This window comes from Canis lupus, chromosome 3 (genome assembly GCF_003254725.2).
Source record: "Canis lupus dingo isolate Sandy chromosome 3, ASM325472v2, whole genome shotgun sequence".
NCBI classification, from domain to species: Eukaryota; Metazoa; Chordata; class Mammalia; order Carnivora; family Canidae; genus Canis; species Canis lupus.
Window position 1 is genome coordinate 71,118,764 of NC_064245.1, and position 13,729 is coordinate 71,132,492.

General features: G+C 56.2%; 1 protein-coding gene across 3 annotated transcripts in view; it reads left to right on the top strand.

Annotated features, from left to right (window-relative positions):
- The window catches only part of EVC (EvC ciliary complex subunit 1), a 69,225-nt gene extending 56,304 nt beyond the window's left edge, over positions 1-12,921 (top strand). For 2 of the 3 annotated variants that reach the window (XM_025437106.3, XM_049108636.1), the window contains exons 17-21: positions 7-118; positions 5,410-5,536; positions 6,868-6,961; positions 7,587-7,698; positions 8,236-12,921. In XM_025437106.3, the coding sequence (XP_025292891.1) occupies positions 7-118; positions 5,410-5,536; positions 6,868-6,961; positions 7,587-7,698; positions 8,236-8,317 (527 nt within the window). In that variant the 3' untranslated portion in view covers positions 8,318-12,921. The remainder of the gene's footprint in view (positions 1-6; positions 119-5,409; positions 5,537-6,867; positions 6,962-7,586; positions 7,699-8,235) is intronic. The other variant, XM_025437107.3, reaches the window with a different exon arrangement.
- Positions 12,922-13,729: the final 808 nt, after the last annotated feature.

The following is a 13,729-nucleotide window of genomic DNA, read 5'->3' on the forward strand; positions in this document are numbered from 1 at the left end:
GTTTAGGTGAGAGAGCAGAGAATTACAAGCTGCGGACAAAGCAGGGACTTGGGGAGCCTTCATCCGGGAGCCAGATGGCAGGTGGAGCTGGCGAAGCCTGCGAGGCTGTCCACCAGAGGTGAGCTCTCCTCTTCTGACGTCTCTGCTGCACACTCAGCATCTGATGGCATGTGTCTCTGTCTGGCTCCCTGCTGGACACACGGCCCCTAGAAGGGGCCTGGCACGAGGGAATGAGTGAGTTCAGATGGTGGTGGGGTCCCTTGACAATGGGGGGCAGGCTGTTTACTCTGGAGGTGACCCCAGGAAGCACAGTGAGGGTAAGGGATGCGAGGCCCATGGGTGTCTCGCACTGCGGCGTAACCACAGGCAGCGACGAACCACATGGCTCTGCAGCTCAGAGGTCCTGGCAGGTGCTGCTGGTTTTTCTGGGCCTCATACAGCCTAAATCAGGGTGCCAGCTGGCTGGGCTCTTGTCCAGGCTCTGGGAAGAATCTTTTCAGGCTTGCTCAGGCTGTCGGTTCTGTCTAGTTCCTGGTAGAACTGAGGTCCCGCTGCGTGGTGGCTGTCAGTTGGTGGCCGCCCCTTCCTCCTAGAGGCCTGTCTCTGGTCCTTGCTCACAGCCTCTACGGTGCTTGGAATCCTCTGCCTTCCTCTCCTGCCACATCTCTCTGACTCCAGTTGGAGAAACTGCTCTGCTTGTAGCATTCCTGTGATTAAGACCCACCCAAATAATCCAGGACAATCTCCAAGTCTTAAAGTTGGTGACTCTGATCAAGCCTGCAAAGACCTGATTGCCATGGAATGTAACATCTTCATGGGCTCCAGGCATGAGGGACGCCTATCGGCACTGTGTGGCCTACCACAACAGGAAAAAAGCAAACAAACCTCAGGGCAATGAGGTGTTTCCACAGCACCTGAGGCCCAATCCCACCCTGGACCTTCTGAGAGACTGTGTACAATTCTACTTCCAATTATGCCAGCAAGGGATGCAGAAAATAAGGACATGTCTACCAACCCCTGCTCCACATTGGTTGAAGGTCCTCCCAGGAGGTGTTAGACCACCAGCCCTCCAGCCCACCCTTGAGCTGGCCAAACACACTCCCGGGGCCAGAGAAAGCCATGAGGCATAGACCCAGGTGCTCGACGTAAGAAGCCAAAGGGCAGACAAGCACTCGGTGATCTAGGGGTGTGGGTGCTGTACCCACATGCCCCTGTAAGCATCTACTCTTCCTACACCCTGAGCTAGCCCCTGGGGACAACACCTGTCACCCCTGAGCTCACAGTCTGAAGGGGGAGACGGGCAGGTAAACAGCAAGAAATAGGCGCAGGTGCTCTGCTGGGGGAGGGGAGAGGCCCTTCAGGATGACGGGGCGGGGATGCAGGTCCCTTGTCTTAACAGAGCAGCAGCAGGACGACCACAGCCCTGCACGATGGCAGTGTGGGCTCTGTGCCATGCCCCACAGGAAATCCCAGCCCCGCATCTGACAACTGTTAAGGAAACAAGAACCACAAGGCCATCCCCTTGGTCAGACTGCATCTTCCATCCCTTCTCCATAAATCCTCCGACCAACCATTAGCTGTGGTCCTGCCATGGGTTTGCAAGGCATGATCAGTAGTTGTATCTCCATTGAACTATAGGCCGGCAGTTCTCAGGTGCGGGGAACATCAGCTCACTTGGGTCTCCCACTGGAGAACATGCAGATCCCTGGCCCCACACCTGGACACTCAGACTCAGAGGCTTTGAAGGGTACCCAGGAACCTCAGTTGTTAACACACTCCTCCTCTCCGGGGATTCTGATGGATGTAGTCCAAGGGCCGTACTTTGACCCCAGTGACCCAGAAAGAGGAGCCTCAGCCACCCCCAGCCCAACCTCCGCCAGGTTTGTGGAAGATGGAAGCAGGGCCCAGTGGGGATGCGGGTGACCGAATCTCACTGTGACTTAGAGGCTCATCTGTGGCCATTGGTGCCCTTCCCGTCTTTCCCGAACTCACAGTTCCTCGAGAAAGTCGGCCAGAACACCCAGGGACCGAGCTGTGTCGTGACAACAGATAATTGATTAAAAGGAGCAGCAACAAGAATAAGCCCATGAAGCAATTGTCAGTCCACAGGCAAATTCCAAATGGCATCTCTGGCGAGCCATGGGATTGTGGGAGAGCCTGTCTCGGGTGCCAGCGACACTGGTGGGACGGCCCCTTCCAACAGCTACACGCTGGCCGGGTCCCCTCCTGCCCTGAACCTCAGGCTCCCCGTCTGTGACGTGGGGTTGAGGTAGCTCCTGCCTCACAGACGTGTTACGGTCAGAGAGCATGCGTAGAGCGAGCGGAGCCCACGGCGAGGGGGGCATAGGGCCCGTGCCCTGAAGTCCCTCACCACCGGCAGTTGTCACAACTGTGCCTTCTGCACTGTGCACGGTGCCACTAGAGATCGAAACAGCTCTGGGACCAGAACTCTTTGAGAAGGGATGTCTTTTCAGTATCCATTTCCATAATCAAGTATGAGTCTAAGAGGTTTAGGAGCTCGCATGCCTGTCTAGGTGCCTCAGACCCTCCTCCAGGCCTACAGCCAGGGCATTCCCTTCTTCCAGAAGGTGCTGGAGGATCAGCAGTGCTGAGGGTGCTCGTGCTCTGGAGCCAGGGCACATGCAGCTGTCCCCCTTCGGACAGGATTGTCCAGAGCATGGCTCCTCTCTCGGCCACTGTCTTGTCTCACGACCTCGCCACTCCCCTCCTGGCTGAGAGCTGTGGCCTCTGGCCTCCTGTCTCATCCTGCTGTCCCCTCCACAGCCCGGGCACCCCATAACCATGAGGCAGCTGAGCCTGGGTCTCTCCTGGGCCCTTCCATGGCTCCCTGGGCCTCGCAGGGTGAAGCCCCACCCCGACCCCTCCCTGTGTAGTACTGTCACCACCGGCCATTCCCCTTAGCCCAGTCCACAGCCTGTTGGCAGACGGGCACAGGGCGGGCTGCTCCCAGCAAAAAGCTACCTAGCCTCTGCATGGGGGCCCCCAAGAGAGGGTCCATGTCCTAATCCATGGAGCCTGTGCATGCGACCTAGGAAGGAAGATCTTTGCAGATGCCATTAAGTGAAAGATCTCAAAACAAGATCATCCTGGATTGTCCCAGCGGGCCCTGAATCCAATGGCAGGTGGGGTAGAGGGAGACTCGATCACTCACAGAGAGGACCATGTGAAGACGGAGGCGGAGATTGGGATGCAACAGACACCAGCCAAGGAGCCCCAGCAGCCACGGGGAGAGGGAGAGGGGAGAGGCAGGGAAGGGGCTCCCCTCTAGAACCTTTGGAGGGAGCCCTTCTGGCCACCATTGCCATGAGAGAATAGACTTCACTTGTGTTAGGTCACCTGCTTCAGCTTGTGGCCATGTGTCAGAGCAGCCCCCGGGAAATTAATGCAGCTCCCTTGAGGGTGTGGGAGAGGGGAGAGGCTGTCCCGCAGGGCACTGACCTCTGCTCTTCCAACGACATTTCCCCCCCAGCCCCAGCTCACACCGTGCAGCTTTGTGCACTCAGGGACTGTGAGTCTCATATTGGCACCTGTATCTACCTGGCAGGCCAGAGGTGTCTCTCTGTATAAGTGAAGAAGTGGATGGGTGGATTAATGATGGGGTCTGGTAGGATGAGTAGGAGCTCACCAGGCCAATACAAAGAAGAGGGGAAAGAGGTTACTGGGGACAGAAGAGCATGAAGCAAAAGCCAGGTGCAATGTTGTGCCTTTGGGCAAACTCCCCGAACAGCTACCTGCCTACCTGCCGAGGCCAGAGACCGCTTCTGTGTTCAGGTCCAGACAGTTAGCCCTTTGAGAAAAGCAGTCACAAAAGGTCTGAAAGAAATGGTGCAGCCACTCTGGAAAACTGTGTGGAGGTTCCTCAAAGAGTTAAAAATAGACCTGCCCTACGACCCAGCAATTGCACTGCTGGGGATTTACTCCAAAGATACAGATGCAATGAAACGCCGGGACACCTGCACCCCGATGTTTCTAGCAGCAATGTCCACAATAGCCAAACTGTGGAAGGAGCCTCGGTGTCCATCGAAAGATGAATGGATAAAGAAGATGTGGTCTATGTATACAATGGAATATTACTCAGCCACTAGAAATGACAAATACCCACCATATGCTTCGACTTGGATGGAACTGGAGGGTATTATGCTGAGTGAAGTAAGTCAGTTGGAGAAGGACAAACATTATATGTTCTCATTCATTTGGGGAATATAAATAAAAAGGGAATAGAGGGGAAGGGAGAAGAAATGGGTAGGAAATATCAGAAAGGGAGACAGAACATGGAAGACTCCTAACTCTGGGGAATGAACTAGGGGTGGGGGAAGGGGAGGAGGGCGGGGGGTGGGGGTGACTGGGTGACGGACACTGAGGGGGGCACTTGACGGGATGAGCACTGGGTGTTATTCTGTATGTTGGCAAATTGAACACCAATAAAAAATAAATTTATTATTACAAAAATGAAAGAAAGAAAGAAAAGAAAGGAAAGAAAAGAAAGAAGGAAGGAAGGAAGGAAGGAAGGAAGGAAGGAAGGAAGGAAGGAAGGAAGGAAGAAAGAAAGAAAGAAAGAAAGAAAGAAAGAAAGAAAGAAAGAAAGAAAGAAAGAAAGAAAGAAAGAAAAGAAAAGAAAACACTTTAAAAAAAAAAAAAAAAAAGGTCTGAAAGAATAAAAGCCTGGGTGGCTCGGTCCATTAAGCATCGGGCTCTTGATCTAGGGTAGAGTTCCAAGCCCTGTGTTGGGTTCTCCACTGGGCGTGGAATCTACTTTAAAAACAAAACAAAAAAGGTCAGAAAGCAGAAAGCAGAGAGCCTTTATGCAAACCAGGAGGGTGGGGTGGAATGTTCCTGTTTGCTGAGGGTCAGAGGAAGGTCAGCCCAGGAAGAGAGTGATTCAGAGCAGGAGGGGAGGGGTCTCTGCCCCTGAAAGCCATGGGGGATGCCTGGGCGTCAGGGACCTGGCTGCTGCCTCCGCTCAGAGCACTGCCACACAGAAGTCTCGGGTGGGGGGAGCAGGGGAGGGGGTGCTCCCATATTTGGGATTTGTCAGATGCCTGCTTGGACATGTTTTAGGTTTTCAGGATGGATGGGTAGCTGGGGGGACCTCTGGTCCTCAGGAGCATGTCCCCCTGCCCCTGGGTTCAGATTATTTTCTCCTATGAAGATGCCACTTGCTGTCCAGTCACTTGGCAGCTGCGGGACCCCAGGGATGCCCCCACCCCTCTGAGCTGCTCCCATAAATCGTGCCAGCAAAGGCCACTCTTGTCTCATGGCTCTGAGGGCCCAAGGGCAGCTGCTGGCCACCAACTCCCATGACTCAGCAGGCCCCTGGGAAACCGTTGTGCTGGGCCTCTGATTAACCGGCCGCCAAGGGCAGCTGATGGCCTTTGTTCCTTCTGCCAGGATGGTGGCACAGCAGAAGAAGTTTCTGGCCCAGTTCACCGTGCACCAGCAGATCCGCCTGGATGCTTGGAAGCAGAAGGCGAGGGCTATGGATCACCTGGAAGCCCAGCTTGAGACCCAACTGCAGGTACAAGTATCAGAAAAGTGCCTTCACCACGTGGGCAGAGGTTTAAAGAGGAATGAGAATAGCAAGAGGCCACTCTCATGATCGCAGGTCAGCAGAAGACCTCAGCCCTGGCTCAGTGAGGTCATCTTGGGCGGATGACTTGACCGTGAGCCTGGGGGTCGGCAGGGCCACGTTGTCTCCCCAGAGCGTCTGCAGCACCCAGCCCGGGGCCAGGCCCGGAGCACTCATTGGCTCATGTCTGTGGCGCTGGAAAAGTGAGCTCCTCTGTGTGCGTGGATGGCCACCACGTGGGCCTGTCAGTGTCACGTAGGCGGTGCTGCTCTTTATCTAGGACATGCAGAGGGCTCAGCCCTCTCGAAATAAAGTGGTTGCTTCATCACAGGGAAGTCTCATCAGTGTGAGATTATATAAAGTGTGGCAATAAAGCAAAGTGGCTGCCTTTTTAAAAAAAAATCAAATATTAGGGCGCCTGGGTGGCTCAGTCGGTTAGGCATCCAACACCTGGTTTTGGCTCAGGTCATGATCTCAGGGTGGTGGGATGGAGCCTGGTGTTGGGCTCCAAACTGAGCGTGGAGCCAGCTTAAGATCCTCTCTCTCCCTCTGCCCCTCCCTCAGTCGCATGCATGTGCAGGCGTGTGCTCGCCCACTGTCTCTCCCTCTCTCAAAAAAAAATTCCAGAATGGAAGCACTTAACAGCGTTGGGTCCTTCAGGGTATTTACCCCCAGTGCGTCACGCAAAAGGCGACAGCAATGGTGGTTAACCCCTAGTAACTGAGGACCTGTCATTGAGCCGGGAGTGGTACATACACTATCTGATGTCATCCTCCGATAGAGGAGGGGGTCACTGCTGTGTTCCAGTTACAGTTGGGGACACTGAGGCTCTGAGAGGTTAGGTCACCATCTAGCATCACAGTTAATAAATCACGGAAGCCAGGTCTATGGTTAAACCACAGTGTCGGCAGCTAAGAACTCAGGCTCTGGAAGCGGGCAGAAGCAGGTTCGACCCCGGCTCTGCTGCTCCCCCTCTGTGGCCCTCACCAGGCCCTCACTGGGCCCTCACCTCAATGTTCTCATCTGTAAAAGGGGGTGGGGGGGTCCCTGGCTGGCATGAGTGAAGATGGACGGTTCTCTGGCAGGAGCTGGAACACGCCAGCTCCCTCCCTTGCACATGCATCTGCCTCACTCCTGCCGCCTCTGGGGTGCTGCTGGGAGACCTGTCTGCACCCTGGGACACAGCCCCGTCAGCCACCCTCGGGAGCGCCAACCTCACTGTGGCGGGGAGGCGGGACTGGGCTGAGGGCACCCCGATGACCCCGCCTCCTTGCCTTCAGGAGGCCGAGCAGAGCTTCATCTCTGAGCTTGCGGCGCTGGCCCGGGTGCCCCTTGCCCAAAGCAGACCGTTGCCAAGTAAGCGTGGAGTGTCAGGTAAGTCATGGGGGGTGTGAGCACGGCGGGAGGCTCTCCGGGCTGGGAATGTGGATTCTAGTCCCGTGTCTGCCACTCACCATGTGTGTATCTGTGTTGTGCTTGTCTGTGAATGAGCGGCTCGGTTAGGGTGGCGCTTGGGCCCCCGGCTCCCCACCATCCAGCACTTTTGATTCTTAGGTCTGCAGCTCACCAGCCGAGTCTCTGTGTCCCCATCCATAAGATGGGAATAATTCCTCCTCCATGAATTATCTGGTTGCCCATAGCAACTTCAGGGATTTCACAGGTGTAGAGTGCTCACGGGGAAGAGCGGGGTGGTGCCTAAGAACACAGGGGTGTCCTAAAACAAAGGCTACCGTACAGGTGCTGTGTTCTCCAATGTTCAGGTCAGCTCAGTGTGGCTGAAACAGCGGGAGCCTGACAGCCCTGGGCTCCTGTCCCAGCTCTGCCGTTTAATGGCTGTGGGACCTTGAGAAAGCGCCTCACTCCCGGCCTCAGTTTCCCTACAAGTTCAATGGGTATAAGAGCATACTTGGCCGCAGAGGTACCCAGAAAGTGCCTGGCTGGGGTGCAGTCATGTGCTGGGGTCACAGAGCCAATGCCTGGCTTTATGCATCTCCCGCAGAGAAGCCCGTAAGGACGAGAAGAAAGAAGCCCCCACCCCGGGAGAAAGGGGACCCCGGGGAGCCCACCGACGATGACCCTGCCTCCGGGGCCCACCCCTCGGGATCACTCAGGTACAGCGGGGCCCCTGGTGTCTGCCTGTGGATGCTTACTGACCACCCAAAGCAGGAAAACGGGCTCCTTTCTCAGAGGTGTTAGCCAGAGGGTCCCAGAAATGATGGGCGAGGGTGGGAGGTGTTGGTACCCTTGTCACTATTCGTGTCCGATTTGGCTGGGTCAGGCCACAGCCTAGCTCCACGTCCCACCAGCACCCAGCCTGTATGGCTTGGCAGTCACCGCCCCCCACCCCCACCACGCCAGGCCCTCACTGGCCACAGTTGCCTTGGGATTTGCTGTACGGTAAATGTGCCCTGGGCACCCAGTCATCTGAGTGGGGGCGGGTCTTCCTTTCCCTGTGGCCCTCAGGTGACCCCCCCACCAAGCAGAGGGAAGCTGGGAGCTGTGCTTGTCTCCTCACAACCCCGGTCGAAGGAAACTGGTTTAGATCACCTGTCACTGCCTCTTCCTCTGATGTGACTGGGTGAGTTCTTCCGACAGATCTGGAATCAGAGTTCTGACCGCTGCTTGCTTTGCTTCCATGTCTTGAACAGCAGAAGGCTGAACCAGCAAGAAAATGAAGCTGGTGACGGCGAGAGCCCCAAGAAGCTGCTAAGGGAGAAAACCAATTTGTAGTTTTCAGGGATCGGGGCCGAAGCGGAGGACCTGGCCTGCAGGCCGCCTGCCCGCCCCACCCGGGTGAGATGGTGAGGGCCACCGGGGGGACGGGGGTCCCCCTCTGCCTCCCAGGCTCGCTGTGAGGCGGCTGGATGGAGACGGCTGGACAGTACCTGACAAAGCCTCAATGAGAAAGGTGGACCCGACCGCCTGTGAATTAGAAGCCCCTGTGGAGCACCTGTGTGCGCTTCTCTCCCTCTCTGGCTTCCAGACGTGGCTCCCTTCCTCAGCGACCTCTTCCTCTGGCTGTCTAAGCCGTCCACCCCACGGTGTCCTCCTGCCCCCCGAAGCTGCCTGCCCAGCGTGAGGCTGATTCACACCAGCCCAGGGCCCCCCTGCTCCCCAGACGCTCCGAGGAGTTCTGCTGGGAGTGCAGGGGTCTCTGGAGGGCTGGGGTCTTCCAGCCTGAAGCCTCTTCACCATTTATTTCTGTCACCTCGTGCTCTGTGTCCTGTGTGCCATGTCCCATGCACCTGGCCACTCATCTGGATCCATTCCCCCTTGGCTCAGCCAGCAGCGAACTCCTGGTCACTTTGCGGGGTGAGTCTCAGGGCCCTGTGACCCTGACACAGACCATGGAATCACTGGCCTGCAGGCCTACATCACCCCCGCTGGGGTCCTGCGGCCCCACGGATGCATAGTGACACCTGCAGCAGGGCCTTCCCCTGGGAGGGGACAGCAGTTCACCCCCAGGAGACCTGTTCCCCAGGGAGCTCTGCTGCTCCCCCGGTCAGGGAGAGAATCCAGAACCTTCCAGACTGGCCATATTTAAACCACAGCTAGGAGAGGCATTTCCCACCTGGAAAGAAAATTATTATTTTCATTGAAATCAGAGATTCTCACCCTCTGCACCGTGGACACTTTGGGTGAGATCATTCCTCGTTTGGGGGCAGGGGCTGTTCTGTGCATCGTGGGATGTTTAGCAGCACCCCTGAACCAGCAGATTCCAGGAGCACCCCCCAGGCGTGGCAACTAAAGGTGTCTCCAGACGCGGCCAGAGGTCCCCCTGGGGGCATCACTCACTGACCTGAGTCAAAGTGTGTCGGCTCCCAGCAAGTCTGGACAGAGGGCTCTGTGATTCCACAGATTTCCAGAATGCAGTGGGCGCCGGGCTCCAGGAGCCCCTGTCACGGGGATTTCCTGGCCCGTCTGTGGCCTGAATTTTTATTTCTTAAAATCTAAAGAAGACTATTAGGAGACAGTGGCTCAGGACAGAAGAAGTCATCCGCGACGGTTACCTGGCGTGTTAAGGATGCTTCCTGTCAGAGCATCAGGTCCTGACCCAGCAGCTGCAGAATTTCCAGAGTTGGCCAGCAGCCCCCTCTCGTGGCTCAATAAAGCGTTCCGTCACTATGCCGGGTCTGCTGACAAGCCGTGGGTTCCTTCTTGCCATATTTTGAGAACCTGGTTGACATAGAAACCACTTTTGTCCCATGGGTCCCCTCACAGGGGCATCCTGGAGCCGGGAGTGTCTGATCCGGTGACTTGAACTTGGGAGATGCAGACCCCTGGCGGTACCAGCCTCTCTGCGGGATAGAAGGCAGCTCAGCTTCCGCAGCTCTTGCGTGAAGACAGTTTTGCTCCTGGAGCGTGGCCTCCTAGCCCAAGGGACTGTGTCACACGCCGGGCCCTCCTTCAGCCCTGCTGCGCAGCCGGGTGCTCGGCACAGTCTGGGCACAGTGAACTGTCTGCAATGGACCCTTGGGGCTCCCGGCGGGAGCATGGACGTGCCTTCCATCATGCAACTGCCTCCTGGTCGGAAGCCAGCGTGGACGCCAGAAGCCACAGGACACTCCGCGGCGTCTGGCCCAGGCTCCGGGACGCCCGGGCGGGGTTGGCAAGCACAGCACGCCCAGCGCAGGGCAGGTGGACGCATCGCGGCCCACGGCTCCCATCCATTCCTGTGCCGGCCGTGTTACAGGCTGTGTTATGGGGTGTCACGGAGGTGGAGGGAGGTGGACCGGGAGGGGACGGCGGATGAATTCACGAATTCATTCTGTCACGCGCACTGCCCGTGCAGCCTGAGCTCAGCAAGGAGGAAGGCCGTAGACTCTGCGGCCCCCTCTGGCCGCCCGGGGTCTGTCCTGACCCTCCCTCGGTGCTGATCTAGAGGCTGCTGCTGCTGCAGGACCCTCCTAACCGCCCGCCCGGCCTGCTGCCCCGCCCCACCTCCCCTGCCCGGCCCACACGGCCCGGAGCACTCTGGCTGGGGCGCTTCAGCGGTATTTGCTCTCAGGAGAAAAGGCAAAATTACATGGACCGCCGTCCCCTCCGGGTCCACCTCCGTGACTACCCACCGCCCGTAACGCCCTGGGACAGGAATGGATGGAGGAGGTGGGCCGCGATGTGTCCACACCCCTGCGCTGGGCGTGCTGTGCTTGCCAACCTGCCCCGGGGGTCCCAGAGCCCGGGCCCGCAATGCCCTCGCCCTCACCCAGCCGGTCTCCGCTCGCGGCCTCCTGTGTGCCCGCCCCCGCCTGCCACTGGGCTTTTGCATAAGACATTCCCACTGTCCCCCTGGAACTGCCCTACCCCCACCCTCGTCGCTGCCTCACGAGCCCATAAACCTCACCCACACCTCAGCAGCAGGACTCCTGTCAGGAGCCTTCCCTGCGGCCCTCAGACAAGATCAGAGCCTCCCCTTAGGCTCTTAGCACCGTGTATTTTGCCGCTGGGATGGGGAGGGGGGAAATGAACATGCCTTTATTTCCCATGCACATTTGGAACCAGTTGGGACATTGGCAGAGCAGTCGGGGAGATGGGCACCCGGGCTTGGTAACTGATGGAGCCACGTTGGAGGGCTGGGATTGGCCCTGAGGCCACAAAGGCTTGTTCTCCTCTTCCTACCTGGCCACACACATGGCTCCAGACACAAGCCTCTGCCATGGGGACAACCCCGAAACATGGCAAGATCAGAGGAGCAGCGAGACCCAGATCTGGGGCGGGGCTGCTGGAATCTGTACATTTGGGGGAGAAGAGCATGAAAAGCAAATGAAACTACAGGGGGGATGAGAGTGAATATTCAGAATGAGGAAGGAGATGAGGATGAGTGATACATTTTTTAAAAGCCTGATGAATTCCACAAAATCACAAATCCGAAAGTAAAATAATTTTGTAAATCAGCGGATGGCCTAATCCACCTCTGCAGTCCACTTCGTTCTAAGGTTCCCCCCTTCTCGAAATTCAACACATGTGACAGCTGGGAGATTGCGGACCTCCGTCCCTCCCCTTGTGCCACACAGCTTCTGGTGCCGGGTGCCACGGGACTCTGGGCTCTGTGTCGCGATGCAGGAGAGGTGGCACAGCACCGGCCATTTGTGCCGGGCCAGCCAGCGTTACCTCAGCTGCACACAGAAACAGGCCCACCGAACCCCAGGCAACCTGCCCTCACCCGACCCTGGAAATGCCCACAGCCTCCCCACTGTCACCTGATCCTCAGGGATGGTGCAGTTCAAACCTCTGGCTGTGGAAACTGTACAGAAGCTATGACTGGAGATATCGCTAAGCCCATCCCCGGGGCTGGGGAGGGGTCTGTGCATACATCACTGACTTCATGGTAAACCGCGTCCAAGGAGAAGTGTGTGTCCTGAGGTCCATCATCTCCTTGGAGACAGCAAAAGGCACCACTTGGCACACTCATTTCCTTCTTCCCAGAGCAAGCAGGTGCATCTCCTTCCCTGGGGAAGAAGGAGTGAGCCAGGAGAGCCCCTATACCTTCCTCCCCCCAAGAGAGTGGACACCCCTCCCTGTGTGGGAACACCAGGAGCTGGCGATATGCTTCTGCTACTCTTCCTGGGAGTGGGCAAAGGGCGCAGTTAGATGTTTGGGGTAATAATTTCATACCTGACCTTCCCCCGGAATGCATTTCCCTCGCATCCCCTCTGATGAGCACAGTGTCTGGCAATCCAGTCACTTGGTGGGAAGGAAAAGAAAGGAAGAGGGGAATGGGGAAGGAAACTTCAATTTGGTAAAAGTCCTTTTAGTTAAGAAATACTCTTCTTGTGCCTCTGCTCCAGAAATTGATGTCATGGGAGAGAAACGCAGGGCCAGTGACACTGCAAATGTGCATCATCAGGACTCACGCCTTGTGCTGCAGAGTCATGACCACATGCACTTTGATCCAAAGAACAACCCCCCGGGTGTGCAGAGGTCTGACAGGCCTTGGGAGCAGCCTTCTCTGGTCCACTCACCTTAACCAAGTGGCCACACGGACTCTGGGGCCAGAATACACCAGGCAGTGCAGAGGGTAGCAGAAAATGGCTGGGGCTTTACATGGATGGGGAGACCTTGGCTGTTGTCTTATGTTTTAGAGTCAAAATGAGATACTGGTGCAAAAATAGGCCAACGGATATAGCGGGGTCAGGCCAGCCCTCACTGGGACACCAGAGCCCACTTAAACTATGAGTTGTAAGCTCACTAGGTTCATGGTGGTAGTTTGAAGCTGGCTACACTCAGCCCAGCCCAGCTCAGGGTTTAGTATTCATTTTGCAGGGTACCTCGGGACCAAAGACTCATATGCTATGATCGCCTGATTTACAATAAAGCCATCACTGCAGCCCTAATGAGGAAATGATGGTGTTTTCAATAAATGGTGCTGGGTCATCTGAATATTATATGAGAAGAAGTGAGTCTTGAGCCTTCCCTTTCCTTATACACAAAGATTAGGGAAAGATGGATCATATACCTGAATGTGGCAGGATAAAAAGTTTCTGGAAGGAGACTTAGAAGACTTGTGGATAGAATAATGCCCCTCCACCCAAGATGTCTACATCCTAATTCCTGGAACCTGGGACTAGACTATGACATGGTAAAGGACAATCACAGGTGTAGATAGATGGATGCGAGAAGAGAGAGCTTTCCGCTAAAGCTTTCCGAGAAACACTCCCTACCTCTTGCTACCATCTCAGGACACAAAAGAGAAGCATGTGCCTTACAAAGAATGTTGTGGCACAGCTTCCAAAACTTAAGATTTGTCTGTCTTGCACCACCAGGACCGGTGACTGTGACTCTTGGAAGTGCTGGGGAACCTCACGTGGGACAGTGGGGGCTGGTGACCTCAGTCGGTTATGCAGCCGGGCAGTAGCTCCACCAGTCAGTCTTAGAGAGAGGGTGTTAGGGCTGCTTCTGCTTGCACCCCGGATGGGTTAGGGGATGATGCAGAAGAGGAATGCTTTCCGGAGAGTGGGGTAACACTGCTGCCAGCTTTACTCTTCTGGAAGTTTCTGTGTTGCCCTTTAATAATCTGAATGAGCCACAGCCAAACATCTAAAGGCCTTATCGTTCATTCCTGACCTTTCCTCCCTGTATTTAGCCTTGTTTCAGGAAAGTCCATGACAGACTGTGAGCCAACACATGTTGGACCTTAAGGTG